At 40.7% G+C, this 27558-nt stretch overlaps 1 protein-coding gene across 1 annotated transcript; it reads right to left on the bottom strand.

The window, feature by feature from the left end:
- Positions 1 to 896: 896 nt before the first annotated feature.
- Positions 897 to 18107, bottom strand: BFSP1 (beaded filament structural protein 1). The gene is made up of 8 exons (XM_058802686.1): positions 17737 to 18107; positions 11638 to 11698; positions 8623 to 8718; positions 7719 to 7811; positions 6913 to 7020; positions 4526 to 4746; positions 3146 to 3231; positions 897 to 1843 (listed from the first exon to the last, which is right to left on the bottom strand). Exons 1-8 carry the CDS (start codon positions 18105 to 18107, stop codon positions 897 to 899), a joined length of 1983 nt encoding a protein of 660 aa, XP_058658669.1.
- Positions 18108 to 27558: the final 9451 nt, after the last annotated feature.

The following is a 27558-nucleotide window of genomic DNA, read 5'->3' as shown; positions in this document are numbered from 1 at the left end:
GCACTGCTTATTCCAAAAATCCCGTGGAGCTCCATGTGACTGCAGGTGACAGGAGTGAGACGGGATCCTGTGGCAGTATGAAACTCTATAGTCCAAGGAAATACTTAAAAAGAAAATACCTAAATACTCAGGATTTGGCTGCAGTCTGCTCAAAATCTTGTTGGCATTCATAAGTACATCAGTTGTGTTGGTGAAGGACAAATAATAGCTTTTGTAAGGGAGATCTCCCTTCAGGGAGATTTATTCTGAGAAGATCTGCAGTAAGAGCTTATCTTGAATACAGGAAGTTTGTGTTTATTGCCAAAAAGAAAGGTCTGCCAAGCTCATTGCTATTTAAAGACTTTTAAAGGGAGATTTTTGGAACAGGTCATTTAAGAGGTATCCAGCTCTTTCCCTGGACAAACTGCTGCACACCAGTCAGGTGATGTTTACAAGTAGGATCTGTTTACAAGTAGGGTCTGTGAGTCAACGTTATAGGTAAAATAAACCCACAGTGAGTATCTTTGGTAGAAGGCAAAACTTTTATTAAATGAACCAGATGTCACAAGTTAACATTTGCAGCTATCTCAAAGATGGGGGATCATACAGCAGCTGAAGGAGCAGTAGAGAAATATGCAAATTTATCCTGGATACTGTGGAAAGCCAGGCAGCTCTGTCATAATAATTTCTTCCCATGTGTTCTAATCATGAAAATGAGTTGCATAGGATGTGTCCTGGAGAGCGCTAATGGTTGTTCCACCAAAGGTGAACCTACATCAGACAGAATTGCCATCAAGGTTTCAATCTGTTCCATACCAAACAGCAAAAATCTCACTACTGTATCATTCGGTCAGGAAAAAAACAGAGTCATTTAATAACTATGCCAGACAAATTGACTATCAGAGGGTATGTGTCACTTAAGAGCCTTTGTCACCTAGTTTCTTCTTGCTTGTCTTCTCTATCATTGTCTCAACAATCATTGCTGTCTCTTCATATGTCTGAATTTTGTCATCTGAAAACTTCTCAATGGACTCCACCACCTCCACCTTCTCATAGCTCATAGAGCCAGGTAAGGCTGCTTCCCTGAACAAAAGGCCCTGTTTATCTTCTCGCTCATATTCTGTCTCTCGAAGGAGTCCTGGCTCAGCTGGGCTTATCAGACCAGAGGAAGTAACTGTCTCAGGCTCAGAGATGTCTGGGTACTTTGTGATTTGCTCAATTTTTCCTCTTGCTTTTTTCCCCCATTCAAGCACATCTTCTTTCCCCTCCTCTCTCTGTTTATCTGGGAGTTCAAACTCTTCTCTCCTTTCACAGATTTCCCCTTTCTCTTTTTCTGGTGGTTCAGCAGGTTCTGGGAGCTCTGGTATGGACTCCACATCACCCCCATTCATCACCTTCCCATTGCCAGCGGAAACTGTGATCCCCCCGCCAGCAGGGATAGAGGGGGCCAAAATGCATGGTTCTTCATAGCCTTCCTCCCCTGTCACCAGCACATAACGCCCTTTGGGATGGGCATCAGACTTAGCCTCTGGTCTCTTGTAGACTCTTATTTTCTCCCTCATAATATTACACAATTTATCAAAGGCTTTACTTATCTGGGCTCCATCAGGTACGTCCTCTGGGCCCATTTCTCTTTCATCAAATTCTGATCCTTCTTGCTCAGGTTCACACCTGACTGAGCCTTCATGCCTAAACTCCATCTGATCTTGGTCAAAACCTTCCAGAGTTCTTTCGTACATTCTTTCAGGCGAGTGACTGTCGGTTATGTCTTTTGACATCAGCTCCTTTTTTCTGGCAATTTTCTTTGTCAGGCCTTTTTGTCTGGGCTTTATACTGGCAATGTCTTGCATGGCCTGGGTGATATCTAAAAAAAATCAAAGCAAAGGGAACAACAAACAGTGCTTGAATACAGTCACTGCAAATGCTAGAGCTGCCTCTTGCCCTCACCACTGCATGTGGAAAGCCTTTGTATCCCAGGGGCCTAAAAGAGAGCCAGACACCTTGACTCCTGACAATTTGGAGTATGGACAGATACTGAAAGTCATGTCAGGAGGGAGCAGCAGTGGCTGGTGGTCACAGAGCTGAGAAGCCACCCATCTACAATGGTATCACTCAGACACTGTCACTGAGCTCTTAGAACCCCCTGATTCCAATCTCCTGGGCAATCAATAGGCACAGATCCCATGAGAGCTTAGCAGCAGCAGGAGCATAGGCAAGGTATGATTTCCATGGCATGAGCAGCTAGAGCAGAGGAGACAGGGGTTGATACTGGTAATTACAAGAACAAGAGGACAGACAGATATTAACATACTTTCCCCAAGGCAGCTGTTTTGTCCCCTGCCACAATACAGTAACACACATGAAATACGATGCTCATCATGCAGGAGAAATCAGTGGTGTGTCTAGAGCCAGGCCAAATCCTCAGCATGTATAAAATACCACTTTGCATGACAGTAATTATTTGCAGCTGCTGAGGGTCTGGCCTCAGGCATTTTGGACCTATTTAATATAAAACTGCTACAGTTCACACAGCAGTTAGAAAAATTACACCTGCATTACAAAAACATCCCTCATACGATGGTTTGTCTCTGTTCTCAAGGCAGTTTGTCATTATTGAAACCACAGTGAGCCTTGGATTTAAGTTAACCCATATGTTAGAACCTATCACATCAATTCCTTTGTTAAGAGCGGTTTTTCTCATTTAAGCCTGGCCATTTCCTTGTCAGCAGGTTTACAAGCATCCTAATTCTAACAAGCCAACATACAACATAGAGAAAACATAATTTATAGAAAAACAGGCCTCAAAAATGGCCTGTGGCACTCAACACACCTTGGTGCTCTTTGCACATCACTAAAGTGCAAACAAACTCAGAATGAGTCAACACAAAACCTGCAGCTCTTTCCACCATTTCAGATGCCTTTTGATTTTACTCTTGATTGGCCTAAGTAGTAAACTGTAGAAATTAGCAAAGAAATGCTTTTACTTGTGGTTTTGGCCTTTGACAGCTTGTCTCAGGGACAGTTGAGGTAAGCTGAAATGGTTGCATTTTCAAGCCTGTAGTCAGTCTGTCATGACTGGTGGCCATATTAAAGACAGATGGACAAACAGCTTAAAATGCAATGATGCCTCTCCTGACACACACAGAAAGACACATCACAGGTTTACCTCTTCCCCTCGAAGCCTGAGGCTGGGCAGGTCGATAAATCTGTGTGAAGAGTGTGACTGGGGTTCCTGCTATAGCAGAGTTTAACCTGTGGAGAATATGTGCATCCATGAGTTCTCTCATCACCCTTTTGGAGAAAGCAAGTGAAATTGTGCAAAATTAAGCACAGAGGTTAAAGAAATGTACTTCTCTGTGATGAGGAGTCAAAAAGAATGATGGGAATCTGTTTCTTGTCTGGGGAAAATCAAGACAGCCACAGCACCTTCACAGGAGTGAGGTTGGTTTTTGCCAGCAGGAGATATGGGATACTCCAGTAGGTAAAGTACACCAGTAATTACAACATGTAGCTACAGCTTTGCATTTAGCATGGCACTTTGAAGAGATGGTAGGTTTTTAGATGGGCAAACAGTCAATCCAAGCCTACCAGAGGTCAGCAAAAAATGTAAATCCACTTTTACCATGCTGGCTGGCAAAATAGGAAATTTGGAGCCTTCCTTGGAAAACATTCAAGGAGTCAGTAGTATTAAGGGTTAAAAATTAAAATTGAGAGGCAGGCCTATCGCAAAACAGTTACTGTATCTTTGGCCTCCCCAGTCTGCTCTGCTGGAATTTGAGATATTTTGTCCTGTCAGAGACCCTATGTCAATATGATTTTTGGCATTGAGAATTACTCTGTTAAGGCACTTCTAACTGGAACTCAGTGTCCAAAATTAGACCCTGAAAATTAATTAAATTCCCATTCCCCACACAGAGGATGGACTATTAAGTGAGTGTTCTTCCTCTGGATCTTCTGCACAGCCCAGAGCAGTAGTTTGGGTGCTTAGGGGTCTGGCTCTGCTGCTGTGAAAGATCCTTTTGTCCACTGTGGCTGATGGTGGACATTAGAGGGAGACAGTGGTCCTCTGTAGGTTTAATAGCAACTCAAATCCCTGCCAGTTTCTTGTATTTTTCGTTTTTCTCCCCATGCCCAAGGAATGGGTTTGCTGGGAAGAATACTTTGCTTTACAAGGCATTTGCTTTGTTTGCACCCTCCAAAAATCAACTTGCCGGTAGTGTTGAACAAGTGTCACCAACACCCAGTCTGAGGAGAGGATGTTCAGATTGATTTGTGTGCTCCTGACCTCTGTACACTGATGCCAGGACAGCATATGGAAAGGAGACTGCAAGGACAAGAAAGCCCAAAATGGCACTGATCCTTTCCTTGGCAGAAGTTTCACCAGATTTTGCATCTATTTCGATTTCTATCCCTAGATATCTACACCAGTGAAAGGTGTGAAAATGCTATAGCTTTGGGTGAATCAAATGTCTTTAAACATACATTTTTCAAATGAGATAAAAGAGATCCCTGGTCCCTTTGTGATTGCCCAGAAATCCAGGCTTACCGGCTGTCCTCATTCTCGATGATCCGTTTGTACCGTTCCAGCTCATTCTCCAGGGACTGCTGGTAGATCACCAGCTGGCGGCAGTCAGTGGTGTACTTCTCCAAGATTCTCTCAGCCTCCTCTATCCCCTTCCTAAGGTTTTCGATCTGCTCATTGTAAAGCTGAATTTCATCGTCATAACTCTCCTGGGTGTTTTTAATTGCTTGCTCCAGCATGGTTGTCTGGTAAATAAAATTGGTGGTGAAAGAAGCAGCTTTGAAAAATTCACCATCCCCATATTTTAAGCATAATGAAAGGCAAGTCATGCTTTATTACAATGTGATGCTGCACTGCTAAAACACAGGAGCAATTTCACTACCTTTGTTCAGTTATTCAAAAAGCAGTAACTTATCACATTGGGCAGGGCCTAACATGGACAGTAAAAGTTCTTAACTGGGAAGATGAGCTCAAGAAATACCCACTCCTCCTTCTCTGTGCTCTGCAGACAGGGAAAATAAGACCAAAAGTCACATTTTAAACAAAGGACTCTTCTTTAGAATTCAATTCCTCAGGCTTTTTACTTCAGCAATAAAACCAATGAGCATATCAACCAGGAGGTGGCAAAAGTCGCCTTCCAAAAATAAAGGCTGAGTTTCAGGTGGGATATTTCACCCTGTAAATCTCCTCTCACTTTCTTCTGCTATTTTTAGCTATTTATTATAGTTATTTTGTCACTTTTTTCCCCTACTTTTCTGAGATGAACTCACAAAAAGTTAATGGAGGAATAAGTGACTAATGAATTCTTCAATAATTGATTTATTTCTATGTGCTTCAGGCAAGATTAAAAAAAAATACTTTTAAGAGGCTAAATATAGAAGTGATGTCCCTTGTCATTAGTTTGGTTATGTTGCAGTGTACTAATAGACAGAGACTCTTCTGTTCAGTGCTCATGGAGTGGGGCCCCTGACCTCTTGGGCACATGGCTGTCAGGTCCAGAAACAGGAAAGCAAAGACACTTGATGACATCTCAGTCATCAGATCCAGCCTTCACCATCACAGGCTACTGTGTTACTGACCTGCGCTCATAAAGGTATTTCACTCTTGTAATCTCAAGGCACAAGAATGAATGAATGAATAATCTATTTCTAAATGGGTGGAAAGATTTGATTTTGAAAGCAGCATGATTAATTCCTCAAAGACTGCCTCTCTCCACCTGCCAGCAGAAGGCTGATTTCCTCCCCTTTTTCTCGATATTGATTCACTATCTCATCCCCATATTGATTCGTGTCCATCCCAGAGTACATGTGTCCTTTCCACCAGAGCATCAGATGTGAGAAAGAGAGACCAAGGAAAATACACTGTCCTGACCCTAATGAAAGAAGTTATGCCCAGGAAGTTATGAGCTGCTGCTATGGCTGTCCAAAGGAGTTCAAAATCCCACCAAATGATGTTTTTGTCAATATTTCATTCCTCTCACCTGGATGGACAACTTGAGGCACAAAGGAAGGTGTACTTGGGGTCATTCTCCACTCCATCTGCTAAAAAATATTCAACTGCATGGAGGTAGAGATGCCATTGGCAACTATTAAGATCTGGTTTCGATCCACTGCAGCCTTCAGCTGCTCCTCCACCTCCTGCCACCCTCAGCCCTGCACTACACTCATGTTTGCAGGCACTGGCTGGAGACAGAAGGTTGATTTAGGGCATGTTTGGCTGGGAGATGGGCAAGGACAACTAGTCAAACTCTTTTTGCAACTCAAAGCTTGGCAAAAAGCACATGTTTTTTCCTGCTGGTCCAAGCACAGGAGAGATGCTGGCTTAAGTCTTAGTAGTGACATGGATGAAGGCAGAGAGCCAAATGTAGCTCAATAGCCCTCTCATTTTTTTCTCCCCAAACCTGTCCAGTTCTTCCCACAGCAAGCTTAGCATTGGATGTGGCAGTGATAGAAAGGATTGGGCAGAGCCCTGAGGGTTCCCCATCAGTTTTCTTGAAGCCAATTTCCAGCCAGAACTCAGCAAGTAAGAAAGTCATAGGAGCCCTGTGGAACTTTTCCATTCATAATGTCCTGCTGATTCAGTCCTGCAGGAATCCAGTTGCATTGTGGAAATGTTCCCTCATCAGTCCCTCTGATAAGCAAAGATAGCCTCATTGCACCTACAATACCTACAGCCCACCCTGGCCAACTAAACCTGACAATTTGTTTCATTGAGAGAATGGGAATGAAACAGCTGAAGAAAAAGATGGAAATCTAAAAGGAAAACACACCTCCAAGTCCACCAAGTTAACATAACCATGTTAAAGTCGTGTTAGAGGTTTTACCAAGTGACCATAAAAAAAGCAGTTCATGAGCAACATGGTTGTGTTTATGGCTAGTGATTCCAATGTTTATGGCTAGTGATTCCAATACCTCTGTCTGGAGCTTGTATTTCTGTGCCTGTAGCTGGCAGAGGATGCTCTTATATTCCTCCAGCTGGCTCTGCAGAACAGGGATCCTCCTCTCTGCTATCAGTTTTTCCTGGTTGGAAGAAAACAATGTGTGTACAGGAAATTATGTTTCACTCCTAAAAAGAGCCAAAAGAAATTGAATACTGGAAATAAACTGTGAAGACAAATAGAAAATGGCAAAAGACAGATAAAAGATGGGGATTGAACCTCAAGCCAAATTCTGTTGAATGGTTGCACAGCTTTAAGAATAAAGATATCAGATACCAGGTCGGTAACAGTACAGCTTAGACCCTGTAAACCTGTTCACATCTTCTTCCAAATAATGAACATTCCTGCCATAGCCATTCATATTGGTGGAAATCATCAAGTTTTCATCTAGTCTGTATCAATTAATTTCATTAAAATTTTCACCACATCTCACCCCTTCAGGATAAGATTTCCTTTCTCTTAAAATATTCATATATCCTGCCAGCTCCTCCTCAGAGAAGAAGCACAACTACTTCAAATATCTTTGTACCACACATTTTTGGGACTAATATATATGCTGGGGTGCACCTGACAAACCTAATCTCTCTTTCCTCATTGATACAGTTTTTCAAAACTACAGTAAATTTTTTTCTCTCATGTTCACTACTCAGTACTTACACATTGTTTTGACAGTTTTCACCTAACCTTGGAGCAGAAGTTAAAGGATCTGGGACACTTTAGGTGTAAACATTATCTCTTTCTTACTTAGAGTTGCATATACTTCCCAACAGCAATACTTGCCTCACATATGCCAGTGGTTATTGGGGACACACGAGGAGTTGTCTGGATGATCTGCTGCAAGACATTGACATAGGTCTGGATTTCCATGAGGTTCTGTGATAAAGTAAAAATATTTTCATTAGAAAATGCCATAGTAAGGTAGACATTTCCATGAACTCCTGGGGCTTATTTTTAGATACGTAATTCTTTTAGCCCATAAAAGTCCAATTCAAAAGTCCAATTCCAGTCAAGTTCAGGCTTGGGTTTGGAATGCAACTTACAGTTGCTTTTGAGTGCAGGAGTGCTAGCAGTTTCATCAACTGAGGGTATATCATGGACTTTTGGATAAGGACTATATAGTTCATAGTTTTAACTGAAGATTCCATTCCATTTCCAATTTCATAAGATATTTTCAAAATAAGAATCACAAATATCTTTTCATGTGGCATGAAAAAAATAGTAACTTTTTTCAAAAGCAGCAAATATGGGACAGTGGCCTGATTCTAAGACCCACAGTTCTCCCAGGAAAAAGGCAAAAAATGTTAAAGTCAGCTGCAGTGGAATCATACATTCACAGGCATATGCCTGCTGATTAACTGGAATGTCCTCTCCCAAAAAATTGGATGATGAAAGCAACAGCTTCCTTAGCATGAAATATAAGACAGCTTGACCAGCACTTTGGGTTGAACCATGACACCAGGTTGACAAATTCAAGACTCTGCTACAGCTGTAGTTACTGGACCCTGAGAAGTATGTTTGGGTGCTGGAAACCATCTGGGTTGTTGTGCCACTGAAAATAAATAGTGCTATATGCACCTACCAAAACATAAATGCCATTTGCTTAAATTTGCCACCATTTGATCATGGAGAAGGGCCAAGTTCCACATCTATCTCTACAAGGAAAACAGCAATTTCATCCAGTTACCTTCTTGTATCTGTCCTTTGTAGCATTGATGTCATCCTGCAGGAACTGGGACTCAATTTGCAGCTCCAGGTTGCACAGCAAGGCCTCATCAGCTTCCTGCAATGCAGAGACACGTGGCATGGCAGTATGTACGGCTGGAGTGCCAAACCCACAGCAGGCCCACAGGCACTGCATGAGTCACTGTGCACATGGAGCAGTCTGCCTGAAGTGTAAGAGCCTACTGTAACATACAACAGTACCATGAAAACAACAAACAGGAGCCATGTTATTCACCATGCCCTGCACAAATGTAATTTACAATAGAGTTTGGCACTGGGACTGTCAAAATAATGCTGGGTGCCAAGTAGTAGATGTTTGAAATACCAGATTTTAATATCAAAATCTTGAAATGGTGGATGAATCTTAAACAAATGACATCAGCATTGATTTCTCTAGTGTCATGACAAGATCTGAGGTATCCTGATGCCTTTTTAAGATACCTAGTAAAGAAGTCCTTCTGAAAACCCAGGATGATCTGCAGTATTCGCACTCTCTTTGGCATGTTCTCAAATACTACAAATATTTGCCAGTTTGGAGCCATTTCTGGCAATAAAAATGACATTTGACCAAGTTTAGAAAAAATCACTTTGCTGCATAAGTTTATAATACTTTGGAATTTGCAAAGACAAAAGTTCCTAACATCCAATTAGTTCAAAGAACAAACCATATGACTAGTAACCATGATCTCAGAGTATACAGGTATGAGTGACATTGATCTTTAAATCTAATGAAATCTCCTTTTCTGTTCAAAGGCTTAATTTAGATTTTTCCGATGTTCTGTTATTTAACAAAAAACATGGAATTTAGGGTAATTTCTCTGGAACTTGGCAATGTATTTTACAAATATGTGAGAGTAGTCATACGTTTTATTTTTCTATTTAATGCATTATTTCTTTAATTTTTGAGAAAGCATCTTAAAACATTTTAACTGTATCTTCCTTGCAACTCTATAAAATGTGCCAGTTCCTCCACCAGTTTGCAATTTGCCTCAAGAAAGTCCTGCTTTGTGCATTTAGCTTAAAGAATAAAAAAAGAAGTATTTGAAGGCACCTCTTTCAAAATACCCATGTGCCATTATCAGCTGTAAAAATACCTCTGTGAGCGAATCACAGGTTGCAAACAAACCATTGAGATCTGTGGGTGCAGCACATGACTGGAAGAAGAGGATTTTTCCTTTTGCATGCATACAGCACGCTCTGTTCAAAAAATGTGTAGATGTTGGCTGTCTTATTGTGCTGCTAAATCTCCCAGGCACAGAACTCTCCAGCAGGCTCTGCTTTGTGATCCAGGGGCTGATTCAGACGCATCCAACCCAGCACATTCAGAGCCAACCATCAGGAATGCCTGCTGCTTTTCTGCACTCTTCTCTCATCCTATTGAGAGGAGGATCAGCAGGACAATGGCCATGTTGGGAGGTTTGGGAGGGAGCCAAAAAGAGCCCCCAGGCCCTTAGATAATAACTATAAGCAAATATTTTTGCATGTGATTAAAAAAAGCAGGTTTTGGCTTTCAAAATGTTCCCTCAGAGGGGAAAAATACTTCTGCTTTTATTCCATGCTTTCAAAGAGACCAGCTTCCTTGATGGAGTTGTGTATCAGAACAATGCAGTGTCCACACATTTTCTTTTGAACTTTGCAATATTTGCTAATCACTCAGCTTCTAAAAAGACATTCTGCTTTATGTTATAATTCCAGAACACTGGTCCATGTGCAGACGCAATATTTTCATTACCATGGAAGAGAAATTCTTTAGATCTCTCCAGAACCAGTATTTTCCCAGCTGTCAGATAAAGAATGAGTTTGCACCTGCACATGCAGGTTTTCAGGCCACATCTTGGGTCCTCTACAGAAAACCATCTGTATTCCCTCCAGCACTTGGTGCTCCCAGTGCCAGGAGCTGCTGCAACAGGGGTGTCCAGGGACATCCTGGGATAAAAAACATCCTTGTGCCTCAAGATTTGGTGAACTGTGCCTAGGGTTGGTGAATCATTTCAATTTTCTTTAGCTGCAGATTCATAGAGAGGAACTGTGAAGACAGACTTACCTGGTCCCACAACCCTTACAAAAGAGTTACCTTCACAAATTTTTTTAAGGGTTTGCAAGTTGTTCAAGAACAGAGTGTTCTGGAAAATAGAACTGATGTGGGATGTCAAGAGTTCACTGGAGACAGAAATGCTAAAATGCACTTTCTGTCTTTTCTTAATATAAAACATGTTCTTAATATAAAACATTGATATGACAATGCTCCAGCAGATCAGGTCCAGCCAATCGTAGCAAGGAAATAAAAAAAAATCTCTATTTAATCCATCTTTAATTGTTTTCCAATACAGAAGATGAATGATAGCCTGTGCAAAGTAGAACTGGGGAAAGATATTATGTTCTTCACCCAGATGAAGGCTAGCAGCGAGAGAGGATGAATCAAGATTTTTCAGTTTCACAGACCTGGTTTGGAAACTTTCAAAATACTTCAGCCAACTACTATCTTTCTCTGAGCTTTGTATTATATTAAATGTTGTTATTTTTATTATTGTTTTTCCCATGGTATTAGTTTAAGAACTATATTGATGTAAAAGGAACAAACCAAGGGGAGTGGCAGTGTCTCTCTTGTTTGGAAACCTAATGGGAAGCTGAGGGTCTGTCGTGGGAAGGGCTGACCATATACTGCAAGGGACTAAGGAGCTTTGAGACATTCCAGGCTTCAAAACATGGACTTAACCAGCAATTTTTCATGGCATGGTTATCATTAGTGACTGTATTTTAATACAGTAGCTATGTTTAAAAAGTGTGGGGAAAAGGTACGCACATGCCAGCTCAGACACTTACATAGGGAGGGGGAGGATGGAGAAGGGCATAATGACAAGAAACGCCTTGCTCTGACATGTTATCTTCCCACTGCTTCTTCAAAGTAGCTTGCTGTAGTAAATGAAACCAAAGGAAAAGATTGTACACCTTTCCCCTGGCATTTTCCCAGACTCACTTTATTAAGGTGCTCCAGGGTTTCTTTTAGCCTCTGCTGATACTCACGTTCATTTCTATACCTACAAGTAGAGAAAAGGAGATAGAGTTCAGTGGTTCATCCCTCTGCAAACTGCATTTTTATCTGCACTGTCATGCACAAATATGCTTCATGTTAAAGGAGAATATGAATCTTGAAAGGGCCCAAAAGATTTATTAATGCATTAGCATTAATTATTTTTTGGTCCCAGATGCTGAGGGTAATTTCAGAATTGCCTAAATTCTTGTCTTCAGCTTATGTAACAGAATATAATGAAATGCCATATATTTGCTATCACTTTTTTACAGAATGCTCAAGAATAGATTATCTACAATAAAAGCATGTGCCATTGGTGTTGAACTATAGTGACAGCGATTCAACAGTGATTACTCTGTGAGGATTTGCTGCAATGGCACATGAACATTTAATTACATTGTTCTTGGTTTTCTATTATACTTGTTGTTGTTCAATAAGCACTTTAATGACAGACACATTAAACATAATGATTGCAGTTTTACATATTGACCATGTAGGAAAGATGTTGGATTAGGATGCTTAGATGGATCAAGCTTTGTGTCCCCTTTAATGGTAATTTGTATATTAGCTTGGTCAAAACAACAAGTGAGCCTTAGTAAGGACTGCATTTAACCAGCTATTCTTATGCTTTTATAAAACATGCATGAAGTGCATGTTCCTGGTGCTGGATGTATAATGTGTTTATGTTAGGCTTGAGGAAACAGCACATTTTCTTTAAGAATTAGGGCTCCACATTTGTATGTAAATAGAATTATCTTTTAGAAATTCTTTTTAGCCACAGAGTACAAAATTAAATTGTTGATTATTGTAATTTATTCCCTTCCTTAAGTAAACCTCATATGAAATGTTCAACAGTAGATGTGGCTTAATGGGACTCCATTAAACAAACAAAAAAGCAAACAAAAAGCCCCTCAAAAATCACCAGTCAGAAACAACTTTGGCAATGAGACTTTGCCATTGGTACTGAACAAGTGACTTATCAAACTCCAACAGCAGCAGAAATACAATCCTAACCCTTTAAGTTTAACACTTTACTTTTCCTAAAATAATAGATGTAGAGAGATATAAAAAAGCTATCATTATCCTTCTTTCTACAAGAAACACTCTGGTAGGTGACAAGTCAGTTCTGGTGATTAGGATCCTTCATTTGCAATAAAAGCAATGGACACCAGTACAAGCCAAAATTCAGAACTGAATTTTCCTGTCTGTCTTCTGAAATCATTGCTCCAATCCATATGTGCTGGTGATTTCAAAGGGATTTACTTCAGTCAACAGGGAACTTGACAGCTCCTGGACTGAGCACATCAAGGATCAAGATATAATGATAATGTCAACCTCAGTTCTTCCTTTTCATCTCCTGAATGACGAACAACCAACATTATTCTCATCTCTTTCAACACATACTGGAAAACTGAGTGGATGATGTCACTCACAAACTAACCAGGACCACAAAGGAAGAACTTGACAGAACAAGTAAATGGATTTAACCTGGTGCTCTGGTTTACAAAGTTCTTCTGAAATCCCATAATATTAGCAGGGTTGGTCACTGGTCTGTTTTCAATTCTTACATGAACAGCAAAGAATCAAGTGAAAATGATGAGGTTTTATTTTATTATCACTCCAACAAATTGCTGAAAAAACAATGTCCTTTTTTGCCAATAAGTACTAACATCAGTTTCACGTCCAAGGCTAGAATATTTTTCAGCTTCAGAAGTGAAACTGCCTTTGTTTCAGGTGTTTACCAAGTAGCTCAATTCCAGCCAGTTTTCTATTTATTTAAAAAAAAAATTTGTATGCACTTGACAGTAAACAGTTTCCTAACTTTGATATTTTCTGATAGCTGAACAAGAATGAAGCATATTGTGGCATCTTGTGAAAATCAAATACAAGTTATAATAAAAGGCTGGTTTTCTACTCACAGTAATATACAACCATCTGATGGATTCAGTGTATAAACCTCAGCCCTAATATAATTCAGATGTCCCTCATTGCTAGATCCTCACTCAAAAGATTTTTCAGTTACTAAAATATTCAGCTAATTTTCCTTTACTCTCAAATAACCCAAATATATGCTGTGCCACACAGCTGTAAATCCACCTGGCAGCTTGAGAGAGTTAGTATTGCATGATTATCCTTTGAAGAAGAATTTCTTTCAAGTGATGTTAAATATTTTCCAGAAGATCAGTGCAAAAGTGCTATGGACCTCTTTGAAATGCTTCAGAGACCTCAGCATGCCTCTGTGCCTGCTGAAATGTATTTGTAAGTGCAATGGCTGACAAGTCACAACCCTGTTATGCTTCAAAGTTGATTTTGATGTTTAGTAATTAGCTAGTCATGTCCAAAAATTTTTTTATTAGATGGTTGCTGGTCAGACATTCCTGGAGTTTAAGAGCTTTTAAGTTATTTTGCTTCATTAAAAAAAAAAAAAAAAAAAAAAAAAAAAAAAAAAAAAACCAAAAAAACAACAAACAAAAAACCCCAAAACCCAACAAAACATGAACCTCCTCACCTAGTCAGATAGCTTTAGGTCAGCAACAAATGTTTTTGGACTGTTGAAAGAAAAGGGATGTTAACTGGCTTGGGGGTTTTTGGTTTGTTTTTTTTTTTGCATAGGGGAAAAGAACGGAGGGGAGGAAGCTGCCAGGCTCAAAGAAAGCAGATCTGAGGATTAAAGATTTCAATCACCTCTTCTTTTTGGATTCTGCCTCCACTGCAGTGCAAGGGCTCGCTCCACTCCAAAGAGGAAACAAGAACAGTCCATCCCAGCAATGCACAATGGCCATATACTCAATTTGGCATCAAAGCTGAGCCTTTCATCTGAAGGAAAACGTTGAATCTGTTGAATCCTACTGAAAGGTAATAGCACCTCTGGGTGACTACCTTTGTCATTTTCTCTTTCCCTGATGTACTTCACTAATCTTCTCTCAACAGACAGCAGCAATTTGGGTGCCAAGGACAGCACAGACTATGAAAGAGAGGTCCTACAAGGATGATGGACAGGTCAGTAATATTTGTTATCAAGAGTCCTGAATATAACCTGAATGCTCAGATGAGCCCAGGAGGGTTGTGTTTTGCTGATTTATGAACAGATTCTACCTGTGTTGTGTTATCAAGAAGCCACTGCTGAGCAGCTGACAGCCACAGGACAATATTCTTGCAGATTTTGGAGAGTGTGGAGGGCAGGCAGATGATCCTCATCTTAGCTGCAGCAGGATAAAGTCCTTCCTATCACTAGAGAAGCAGCATCAGTGCCAAGAAAATCCCTGCAGACCGGGCTGGAAGGCAGCTTTGTCAGTGGAGTCTCCATATCCTAGCTATTGCGTTTACCACTTCTTTTCATTTTCTCACACGTGTTGGGTCTCTACTGTAGCCCTAAGGGTGTTAGCTCATCAGAGTATCACCACACAGCAATCTTCTTCTGGAGAACACTGTGCCAATTACTGTGTCCAGGGAACCATATTGCATGTTCAAAACTCACTGCATTTGCAGTGCACAAATTTTTTAAATAAACAATTGCTTAGCAAGACTTTTAATTTCTGAAGTCCATTAATCCTGTTCAGTCAAGGCCACTAAAATCTGGATTCCGGCATCTTTTCCAACATCATGGAGAGAGAAATACCATCCTGTCCCACAGCCAGATGCAATGTTGCTATAATGATGGTGGTCAATAAAGGTAGCATAATTAGTCTTTTTATGAGATGCATCCAGACTATTCCCAGCATTGATTTTTTTTTTTTTTTGGCACAACTTCAAGAGAAAGAATTCTTCCCTGGTACAGAATCTGAACTATTAATTAATGAGAAAAGCTATGAATGTGACCACAGAGAATTTTAAAATAAATTTTAATATAAGTTCTACTTTTTAATGGTTCATGAACATTTAATTGCACAGACCCAGTAGTCCTAGGCCCTACTCTGTCTAAATGCAACTTTAAAAGGACTATTTATATAAATGTAGCTTAAAACATTTACTTAGATATAAATCTATTTCCCCAATAGTGAAGGTGAGTGAAAGAATGGGTTGTAAGAGTCAAAATTCTTTGCATTAGTGAAGGACACAGACATTTGTCAATTGATTCAAAAGCTCCCTCTAAGAGATTTTGTTAATTCCAGTGCACCAAATGCTTTATGGTTCAAGTTGCAGCAAGAAACCTACAGCGCCTGTTGCCAATGGAATGCAAACTCAGGGGGGAGAGCAGATCTTCAGCACAGGAATGTTTCTGGTTTCAGCAGCCCCTAATAGGGCACAGAAGATTATTCCTCCCATACTTTGTTTAGGGAGCTTTGTTTATAACTTTCAGGAACTGAAATCAGAACTATCAGATGGCAGAGCACGTTACCAGAGCAGTGGCATTGTTTTAAAACCTGCAACTCAAAACCATCCCAAGTTTTTCAGATACTGAACAAATGTTCATGTCTCTCTTCTAGACAAATTCAGCAGCTCCCAATGAAAAAAAACCTCACCAAACTTCACTTTTTGATGTAAACCAATTGGTGAAATTTGGTTAAAAAGCAGCCACTGTCTTTCCATTGTCATGGCCCTGTGTATCTTTATTGGCTTGAATTTAGCCAAAGTTTCCTTCTTACTTTTGTTTACAGCTGCTGAGTGAGCATTCCAGGATTGTACAACAAAGCACCACCCATTTTTTTCTAGGAAGCCACTAACTACCCCTTTAGCAGGTCCTAGATCTTGCTTTCTGAAAGTACTGCCCTTTTTCTGGGTGTTGTCTCCTCCTCTGGATTTTCAATGCCCTGTATTATTCCCCGCCTATTTACAGTTTGGTTAGAGCAGCTTTAATAAAAGTAAATTACTTTGTGTCACATTACTAATCCTGTATTATTCACATAGATTTTTAACTAATATGCAGCTAGAAAATGAAGTACTGAGTATAGTCAAATACTCATGGGCACTGTGTAATAAAAACACATGAGCAAGTACCAGAGTCAACACCTAAATTACAGCATTGACTCATAGTTGAATTTCCTGCTCATAAATATTGGAATACAGTTCTGCCTAATCAGATGCTTATTACCCACTGACACAGAATCAGGACATTATGGAAATCTGACCACTGGCAACAATAAGTCTCAGTGCACCTGGATGGGCTATTCTCTCCTGTCACGTGAAAGAGAGATCAGGGCTTGGCATTTTTATAGGTATGCTGTAGCTCACAGTCCCCATGCAGATGTTCATTTGGCAGCCTGCCAAATTTTCATGGGTGAAGTAGTCAGATAGATATTTTTGGGGGTAAAAAACGCCTAAGTAACAGGAGGATTAAACTCTTTTGTCCTATGAGCAATGCTCACCAACTCTTGTGTAATTAAGCCATGTAACCAAAATTGCCTGTTGCTGGAGGGAAGGCACTTAATTCCATCAGCATGTGAGGCTCCTGCCCTTTGATTTATGGTGGCACAGAAGTTAAAGCGGTGAAATTAGGGGAAGCCTATTCTTATTCTTTCAGTGGCATGGGATGGAAATACAAAATGCAAAGAAGAATAGGAGGGCAAATTTTACACACCAGGAAAAAATATATCTCCCTTCTTTTCATGACACATCACAGATGTGGTTGGCACAGACTGGCTCAGGTGCTTAATAATGGCTGTAAATAAGAGTTTCTCAGAGACATCCTGCATATTTCAGGAGATTTTTGGCATTGTGTAACTCTGGGCTGCTCAGACACAAGACTTGCTTTGAGGCACCTGGTAGTCAAATAGGGTTATTTCATCTTTGCAGTTCAGAGCACAGTTCTAAGGCTAATGAGCAACAGCAGCTGACATGTGCCAGGGCCGCTGCTGTGGAATGGAGAGGGCATTTTCCCATCTACGAGCAGTGAGACCATAAAAGGCAGAGCTGCGGCTCCCTAAGTCCTGATACCTTACTTTTCACCTTACATGGGCTTACATGCCATCCTTCTTGACAAGTCTGATACACACGGAGAGACATCACCCATGCACAAGAAGTAGCTGGTGACACCGAACCCATCCTTATTACAAAGATTAACTATGGAAATGACACCACTCATCTTCCATGGATTGTAAGCCTTACTTGTTGCAGTATTCATCAAGCATGCGCTGGGCATCCTTCTCCTCCCGCTCCAGCTTGGCTCGGTCAGAAGCCAGCTCCCTCATTCGTTGCCGGTTGAACTCAATCTGCCCAGCAAAAGCTTCATCCAAGCCCACCAGCTCATCCATGCGCTGGAAGGTCTCCAGTTGCTTGCGCAGGATGGTATTGCGCTGTTCCAGCACACGCGCCCGGTTGATGTAGCTTGCAAAGCGCTCGTTGAGCTCCTGCAGGTTCTCCAAGCCCCGGGCTTGGGCCAAACTGTCAAATTCTGGGGAGCCTCGTAGCTCATCATAGGCATCTGACCGCTCGTACTTCTCCTTGCGTACCTCACGGAGGAAGCTGCTCCTGTACATGGCTTCAGAGGGGCTGTGCAGTGCCGGGGTCCCCTCTTGTGTGCCTGCCTGTCTCTCCAGTTTGGATCTGAATTACGTCGGGGGGTTTGGGGAAGAAGAACTGAACATAATCCCCCCCCCCCCCCAGATGATCAGGACTTGTCTCCGGGGTGGTTTGTGGCACTAAAGGCATCATCTGCGGGAGTGAACTAAATAAATCCCAATGGCCCCGCCTTGGAGCTGCCCATCCAGGCGTCAGCAGTTCGGAGGAGGGGCGGGTACAGAAGGGCTAGGGGCTTTTCTTTTCAAGCATTGCAATTGTGTACAGCCAGGATAAAAGAGAGCAACGTCCAGCTTTCACCCGGTGGATTAAAGCATTATCCATGGAAAACAAAACAACTGCTTTGCAGTTTTAAAGGCTGAGCTCAAAGCCTTTCATGACTGTGCTGGGGGGAGAGCTTTGTCCCATGTGGGTGTCCCTAGGGCTGTGCACAGAGGCCTTCTGCTGAGAGAGGATTTTGGTGTGAGTAGATGGCAGCCCTTGATTTTTGTTATTTGACAGTTTTGTGATCATTTAGAATGATGGGATAGTATTTAAAAATTTATATGACTCCAGCTCCATGGGCAAGATTTGGTCATTTGGTTCTCACTTCAGGCTTCATGTCAGGCTTTTCTGAAGGTTAATTCTACCTGGCATGAGAAGCACCCAAGCAACAGTGGTACTAAAACCTCTGGCTTAACAAAGCCTCTTTGGGAAGCCACTTTCTTTGGGTATAGCCAAAAGCCACGTCACCTCATGACTTGGTGAACTTTCCATATTATCCCAGGGGGAGCCACCATTCTTCCTTCACTTCCACCATAATGGAGTCTTGTGTGCTGCCATTCCCTAAGAGGCTTTAATTTCCCCTTGAGGCATCTCCTCTAGTATTTTTTTCCTATCTTTCATTTTGAAAAATCCTATTTCTTGGATGTGATCTTCCTTGATCTACTTGCCCAGACAGAAAGCCCAACACCAAGCCACTCCAATTTTGAGATCTCTGTTAATAATTTATATAAAAGTCAATTTCACTTCTTAATGGTCATATCTTAAATGAATACTTCAATCTCATGTATTTTGAAGCCCAACAGATCTCAAGGCACTGATGGCAAGTACCAAGGTGAAGAAAGAAGTTGGTGCTCAGGTGACTCAAAAAGTTCAACTTCAAAAAGAAAGTTTGGTTTCTCTGCTACTAAATCTGAATCAAAAGGGGAAAATGTTCGTTAGACATTTCCTATATATTTCTTATTTTGCTTCAAATTATTTGGAAGTGCCATGGGGAAAGATCAATGGTGTTTCAGAAAATTTCATTAGGCTGTGCACACAGACTGTGCAGCTCCATAGTCTGCTTCCAAAATACATAAATAACAAAACAGAGATAGATCTTTCAGAAATGTCTGGGATCTTTATGAACCAGTGAACATGAAACCACTGATCTCCATGCTGCACAAACATATCGGCATTTGCAGCTCTTTGGCAGGAGCAGCCTGCTTACCCCAACAATGTAGCTAAGCTTTTAACAAAGTTAGTCTTTCAGAAGAGATCAGAAAGTAGATTCTGCTGGATTGTGGGTGGTGTCTTTTCATGGCAAGAGTTTTTATGGCTTTAGACAGCCTTTCAATAAAGTAATAGCCCATGCAAGTGCTATTCCACCTCTCTCTCAGTGGCTGGAAGAAGCACTGACTCTGTGCTGACCTTAACTCCTTGGTAAATGGACAGGCCTTTCAGTGACTCACTATGTCCCTAACCGCAGTAGTCTGGCTGCAGGGGAACACTTGCAGTCCCAGTTTTTCTTATTGAAATTTATCCCACGCTTTCTGCTGGGCAAATCTGGGTTTGGTAGAGCATACTTTGCTATTACATGCATGTCTCTAAGGTGAGATCCCTGATTCCAAGACTTCATCTTGGGCAGTTTCTGTTGTTGACTTGCTATAGACGCAGCTTTACCAGGGCCAAAGCTTACATGACTCAGGCTCTGTGTTAGTGACTTTTTGAGATGGAGTTGACTTAAGGAGTCACCCTGGCCTCCAGACAGCTTGTGAACATGCAAATCATAGAAATTATAAAATGGTTAAGTCTGGAAAAGGCCTCTAAGAACCCAGCACTGCCATGTTCAATACTAAACCATGTCCCCAGCTGTCACATCCACAAGTTTTTTAACATTTCCAGGTATGGTGATTCCACCACTTCCCTGGGCGGCCTATTCCAATTCTTGATAACCATTCAAGCAAAAATTTTTTCCTAATATCCAATCTAACCCTCCCCTACTACAACTTAAGGCCATTTCCTCTCATCCTGTTCCTTGTTACTTGGGAGAAAAGACAAACCCCACCTCACTACAACCTCCTTCATATAGTTGTAGAGAGAGATAAGGTCTTCCCCAGACCTCCTTTTCTCCAGACTAAACACACCCAGCTCTCTCAGCTCCACATCATCAGACTTGTGCTGAAGATCCTGCAGCACCTCCATGTCCTTCTTGTAGCAAGAAGCCCAAAACTAAACACAAATGCAGCAAATCAGAGTAAGATAGCCTAAAAGGAAAACTAATTTGGAACAAACTGCAGTTGTTACTCTTTTCAAAAATAAAGAATCAAAAAAACCTCAGAAAAATCAATCTCCTTCTGTTGTGCACTGAATTATTTGGCTCATCTAATGGACCATGAAGGTGAATTACACAAGGATCTTCTCCACTGTTTCCTATTTAGACATGGCTCAAAGACTGAAAGGTTATCTGCATACACATCAATTAAATGCCTGACAAACTGCTTGAAATATTTTTAGATTTAAATCAATGAGTATGTATTGAAGAACATATATAAAGGACACTTTTCATCCTAACACCTACAGTATAAACAAGAAGGAGCATACAGAAACACTTTGCACTTTCCCTCTTCATCCCCAAATTATGTGTGACTTCTTCCAATAACAAAATCTGAAGGCTGGTTCTTTGCTGTTGAAATGCACTATATGATATACCACCATCAACCCAGAATGGGTGTTTACTAACACAGCTCAATAAATCTCTGGTACAAGCGGGTGGTTTTTTTCTTCTTTAATTGTTTGTATTGCTATAAATCACCTTGCAATCTAACTTGGCTAAATCCCTAATGCACAACATGAGTATATTTTGGCAGTGCCAAAAACCTGCTTGTACACCTTACTGCTTGGCAAAGTCAACACAAGTTTCTCAAACTAAATAAAAATGCATAAAATACATTTAAAAATGTTACAATCCAAAGGAACTCTATCTTTCTGATAAGAACTAGTCCAGTCCCAGCTGTGCTTGGCCACGTTGTGCTGGCCATTCCTGTGGGGCAACCTTGGAGCTCCTGTACTCTCTCCCTGTCCTGGGAACTTCCAGCTCTGTTTCTTTTCTCATAGCAAAAACCTTTTCTACATTAGTTTAAGACAGGGTAAGAGTCATATAGATCCCCCAAGGCAGTGGGCTCAGAGTTTTCAAATTAATCCTACCAGTTGAGTGTTTTCTCAATAATAATATGACAGTTTGTTGGTACAACTGTTGTTATAAAATGGTCCTATCTACTGTACCCAGCTGAGGCACTCAATTCACCCTTGCTGTCTTTTCAAGTTATTTGGCTTTATTCAGAGCCTGATGCTATAGCCCAGGGTTTCCTGTTCCTGTAGTCCAGAACAAAACTTCAGAGAAGGTGTGATAATGAAATGTGTCACAAGTGTTTCATGCTGAGATGTCATAAAAGGAAATTGAGGTTATTCTTCACTTTAAAAACTGATGCTCAAGAGCCATGTCCAAATACATAATGTTAACTATCTGAAAAAACTGCTGTGAAGATATTCAAAGCAGAACCTTTTTGTGAATATGATCGATCAGAAAGATGCAATGAATTTGCACTGATTAGCTTTAAGGAAGAATTGAAGAACATATATTCAAACATGAAAGAGACCAGCACACTAGGGAAAAAAAGTTTTGTGTGTTTCTTCCTTTTCCATGATCATAGTAAATAGATCAAGAAATAGTAAATAGATCAAGACTTTAAGTTGTGCAATATAAGCTATGAATGAAATATAAGACAAGTAGGCTAATCGTTCCTCTAATGAAGCACAGGGAGTAAAATATTGCAAGATCTCAGTGATTTAAGCACTTAAGATCAAGCTAAACAAACTCTATCCAGGAGTAAGGGATGCTTGTTTCATCCTCCTTTAGGAAAGAGAAGAGTTTATTGCTGATTGTCAAAACACTATTGAGAGGTCCTTGCCTCTTCCCATGGCAAGTAATTTTTTCAGGACAAAGATTTCTAAGGTCTCTCCTAGTCCTGTGAGGTAAATACCCTCCCACTTCTTAAGTACCCTTGCATTCAGTTGCTGAATTTTCTTTAGACATTTTTATCTGGTGGGTCATGTCCATGCAGTGCATCACAGATGGATGCTGACTTGCACCCTGCTTCTTGGACTCTTCCCCCAGAGATATTTTTACCCCTCCAGGCAACACCAGGTTACTGGTCAGAGCCCAAAGGTGAGTTTTCCCCTATTATGTTATGCAGCTCTTGACAAAGTAAGTGATTTGGTGCCACCAGAGGGCTGCAGTTCTACAGCAGGAGCAGGCTGTGGGTTGGAGATTCAGCACCATGTCAGTCTCTGAGATAAACAACCCCAGAGATTCCTGCAGAGAATTTGCTTTGCAGTGAGAAGGAAGCTGGGTTTTGTCATCATTGCAATAGTAGATGTGCTGCAACAAGCTGTTGCTTCTGCTCAGGGGGACCAAATCCTGCTGGGATAAGGATGACTCCCCTAGCAGAGGTGGATGTGCTGACATAAAGGTACATATCTGCTGCATTGCTCAGGACACATCTCCTGCCACACCTTTGGAGATCCAATGGCCTGGCCTGGCCAGCAAGCCAGTCACAGCTGGGATCAACTCAAGGCCATGGAAAGCTAGACCCTAAGTTCAGGGACACTGTTTCAAGTTAGGGAGAGTTAAAGTTTGTTTGAATGGGATCACGGGAGTTATGATGTTAATATAGATTACATTGCCTGTTATGATTAGTTAGGATGTTTCTAGAACGTCCCATGTTGGTGTATATAAGTTGGGATCACCCCTTGTTAGAGGTCTTAGTGTTTGGCTGTATTCAGGAGAGCTCTTCTTACTGTGGCAAGAAGAATAAAGGACCCTTGGATTTCCCACCTAAGACACAATGCCCACTGGCACAGATATCTTTTGTGAAAAATCCTTTCCTTAGAATTTTTCCCTTTTCTGGGAAGCTGAGGCTCCAGAGAAAGAATGTAAACAATGGTTATCTGCTGCTGTGGAATGCAACAGGTGCACCTGCGATTGGCCCATGTTGCATCTTTACAATTAAGGACCAATCAGAGACCGAGCTCTCTCTGGGACAGAATCAGAGAGAGCTCCTTTGTTTTTCATTCTTTTTCTATTCTTAGCATAGCAGCTTCTGAACTTTTCTCTCTATTCCTATTAGCATAGTCATAATGTAACATATATATCATAAATTAATAAATCCAGCCTTCTGATCATGGAGTCCAGATTCTCATCTAGCTCTTCACTCCTGCAACCCTTGCAAGCCCGGTAACAGCCCACTTTTTCTTCTGCGCTGACCCCTCACAACATGACACAGATCAGGCCAAATAAATACCCCAAAGTAACAGCAGCACTGGGACAGATCCCTTTCTAAGATTTTTTGAAATCAGGCCAGAAGAAAGTCTGCTGCACACATCTAGTGCTCAGTTGTGCTCTTCAGAGAGATGGGCATGGAATTTGAGTAAAGGAAATGACATTGTTAATTTTTGTAGTATCATAAACAAAATTAAAATGGCAGGAAATTTTTGTCTGTTTTGTTCTGGCAAGTCTGTGATAGTAAGTAAGTGATTTTCCCAATTGCAGTGGTAGGCAGACAAGTTTTACCCAGTTAAGCTGAGATGTTTTCCCCTTAATGTTGGCTATGAGCCAGAAGAAATGCCACTCTGATAGATGCCTTTTCAGTCAAAGGATCAGATGTGAAAATTGGGTAAATACTCAGGATTATATTTTTAATTTTCTGTTTTTATTCTATCCACTTGGATTATTTTTCACTTTCTGAATAATGCAGAAAGCAGCAAAGGACAACATATCAAAAATAAATGAGATCTCTGACGAGGGATTCAGACTAACTCAGACCTCCTGGGAAAAAGAAGTAGAACTCAAGAAAGTAAGAAGACAGTTTGAGCTAACTGGAGATAATATTCCTTTCAGCACTTAATATTCCCTGACTTGGGGCACAGGATGGCATCTATCCATACACCTCATTATTTAATAGTATTGCTAATTTGTAAGGACAGAACATTTGGAGATACTCTGATATGTCTGTATCTTGTCACCCTGAAAATGCATAAAATTGAAATATCTATTCAGTCTTTGTAGAAATAACATTTCTTCAAAATTGATTCAGAAGCTTCAAGCACTGTATCTATTTCCTTGGCACTTCAAACCACAAAAAAATTCACTTGAACAATTCTTGTTTTCTCAGAATGTCTTCAATGAATGAAGTATTTCAGACCAAATTTTTCCATGCAACCTTAAGGTTTTTCCCATTTCTTTTTGAGTGAAAAACACAGTAATTGAGATATATATAATTTTGATGGGACCAATAATATACTTTACAATATAGAAGAGAGAAAATAAATCCAGTTTTCTCACTGAAGAGTTCATAATATGAGGAAAGAAAAGACATAGCATGTCTCATAAACCAAATGGTCTTTCCTTACATATAGGAAAAAAAGAGTAGGAAGCTTTTTCTGTGGAGCTGTTTAATTTTCTGGGGGCAGAAAGAAAGTGGAAAGGCAGCTGAACTGAATATGGGTTTCACTTGAGCCCAGTAGGCAATAGTCCGAATTCCTGTGACAGAACAAGGAAAATAAGAGCCAGAGAAAATGTGCAATTGCTGCTGGAATAAATACCTCAATTGAATGAAGCAATAGAATCAGGGAAGGGAAACAAGAAAAGGCTAAAAAGAAGGCAAAAGGATAAACTTTTATTTCTGGCTGATATTCAAAAGCTGTCGGCATATGCCAAGCTGGCTGCTTGGGGAGCACTACCAATGGTAATTTGGAGGAAGAGCTAATGGCAACTAAGCACTGACAGTAATGGGAGGTTCAGCACAGAAAACAGGACAAGGAGCCTCTAGCAGACTGGGGAGAGAATGGGGATGGCTCAGATACCCAGTCCTCTCCTGCCTCTGACCCATGAGTGGCTCAGTGCCAACATCTTGCTAAGGACAGCCTTCACAGGGGAGAATGAGTGAGACCACAAACCACACGTCCCAGCATCTGCAAATCTGAAAAGCTGACTCTGATCCTCACAGCTACCAAAGGCACCTGCCACTCAGGTTAAACTGGCATTCAGAGCTAACTGGCTCTTCCTGGCCAAATAAAGGAGCAAGAAGAGAGCCAAAAACGTGTATCTTTCCTCCCCAGCAGCACCCAAGTGCACACAGCATCTCCTCCCTCTCTCTGATGCCAGCAGCAGTTGCTGTTTTTTCCTCCCCAGGAAATAACAATTAAAATCCACACATGTGGCAAATGATGATGTCTTTTCTAATAGCATCCACATGGGTGTGTGCTCATTTTGAGGAGCTGCTCTCAGACACATTTGAGCAACATTTCATCACAATACTGGGGATGAATAGCCTCAAAATGAAATGAACCATTATACACACTGTGCACAGAGAAGACTGCAAATTCTAAACACACACCATTTATTTCTCTTTCCCTCCTCTCTGCCCTGGACATTTAGCAAAGAACTGCTAAAATCCTGCCTTAAATTTTCAGAATGTAATAAAACTAGGCAAGATGCTTGAATTCTCTCCAGCAGCAGATATATAAAGAAAGGTACTCAGTAGGGCTGATTTTTACTGGATCACATCTCCAGTGCAATGTCACAGAAATGAAGCAGACATGTTCTAATTCAAAAGGCAACTTTTAACCTGCCCTTTTTTTCTGGAAAATCATTCTGTCCTCAGAGATGCCAAAAGCATTCTAGCAACAAACATACCTACAGAGAGACAAGTAAACAACAGGGAGATTTGTGCCTTGAGAGCAGGAAACAGAATTCACCAATTGCAACAAAACTGACCAGAGAATTTTTTTGAAAGAAATTTCACCAGGGTAGTGTTTTCTTCTCCTCTTTCCCTAATTTCACCATAGATGAAATTGGAAATGTTAAAGAATGTAAGACATGTAATAGGATAAATTAAGTAATTTTGAATAAATGAGAGGTGAAAACAGAATTCTCTCCCTTTTTGCAAGCTCTGCTTGCCATTGTGGAAGAAAGGCTGGAAGAACAGGGTCATGGGTCCCTGGACATGCTGTACAAGCAAACCTCATGTTAGTTTAGCATAAGTAGGAGCTTAAGTAGGCCGCACCGCTTGTTAGCTTGACATGAGTAGGCTTCACTTGACATAACTAGGCCTTACACCATGATAAGGAGTTTGCAAATTATGCTGCATTATGCTGACAAGGTTGAAAGGGCAAGGACAGCAGCAAAAATAAGGAAGAAAAGATGTTTTGCAATATAGAAATAGAGAAGTAAAAGTGACGAGAATGAGGAAGAACCCTGTGTTAGAAACCACAAAGTAGGAGGAGTATGTAAAAATAACCTTTTGCTTTAAACCAATGAACTAATGACGAGTATGAATAATTACTGACAAGTATGAATAATTACTGAAAACATATAAAAGTACCGCTGTACTAGAAATAAACTGAAGCTTGCTTTACCAATCATATTGATTGATTGCATGTCTTCCCTCGCTGCCGTCATGCCATGAATCCTGTTAAAGAGAAAACATGATAAAGCCCTTTGTAAGTTTTCCTTCAGTAAAAGTTCAGGAAACAAAAAGATGATGTCTGTGACTTGAGGAAAAGATCTAAATAGTATTCATTAGAAATTAAATGCTTCCTATGATTGAAGCAACAGTCCATCTGTTCACTGCTATTGACATTGGTTTGCATCAGTCCAGCAGTCATCTTGTTGTTGTCATGGTGTAAGCCTGGTTAGAGGACATGAAGCCTACAAAAAAATAAAGGAATTAGTGAGGTTAATGCATATAAGGGGAAAGACCAGCTGTCATCATAAATACAAGATTTTCCATGTTATAAAGGCATTTGAGGAGTCTCTTGTTCATCTCTCTGATGTCAGCGGGGAAAAGCTGGCTATGGGTGCAGTATAAATCACTGACATTCACAGGTATTTAAGTAAAAAATGAGAGTCCTGTTTATTTCCAAACTGTTTCTGAATGCCTTGTGTGAAGAGCAGACCACCATGAAGAGCTTAGGTGGCAATTTCAAGTTTTGAGGTTTTGGGGGAATAATGACAATCCCTGTTCAACTGGTCTCTGGGTGTTTGAAGAGCAAGCTCCTAGACACCTAGTGTTTCTTAGGCTCTCCAGCCACTCTTTCTTCTAAATAGGT

The sequence above is a fragment of the Ammospiza caudacuta genome, chromosome 3 (assembly GCF_027887145.1).
Source record: "Ammospiza caudacuta isolate bAmmCau1 chromosome 3, bAmmCau1.pri, whole genome shotgun sequence".
NCBI classification, from domain to species: Eukaryota; Metazoa; Chordata; class Aves; order Passeriformes; family Passerellidae; genus Ammospiza; species Ammospiza caudacuta.
This window is presented reverse-complemented; position numbering and strand designations above follow the sequence as displayed.

Excerpts from the sequence above, each read along its gene's own strand:
- BFSP1 (XM_058802686.1), bottom strand. The coding sequence starts at position 18,107 with ATGTACAGGAGCAGCTTCCTCCGTGAGGTACGCAAGGAGAAGTACGAG. Across the intron at positions 7,021-7,718 it reads TAACCACTGGCATATGTGAG|GAAAAACTGATAGCAGAGAG; the intron begins GCAAGTATTGCT and ends TCTTCCAACCAG. Across the intron at positions 4,747-6,912 it reads AATACAAGCTCCAGACAGAG|ACAACCATGCTGGAGCAAGC; the intron begins GTATTGGAATCA and ends TTTATTTACCAG.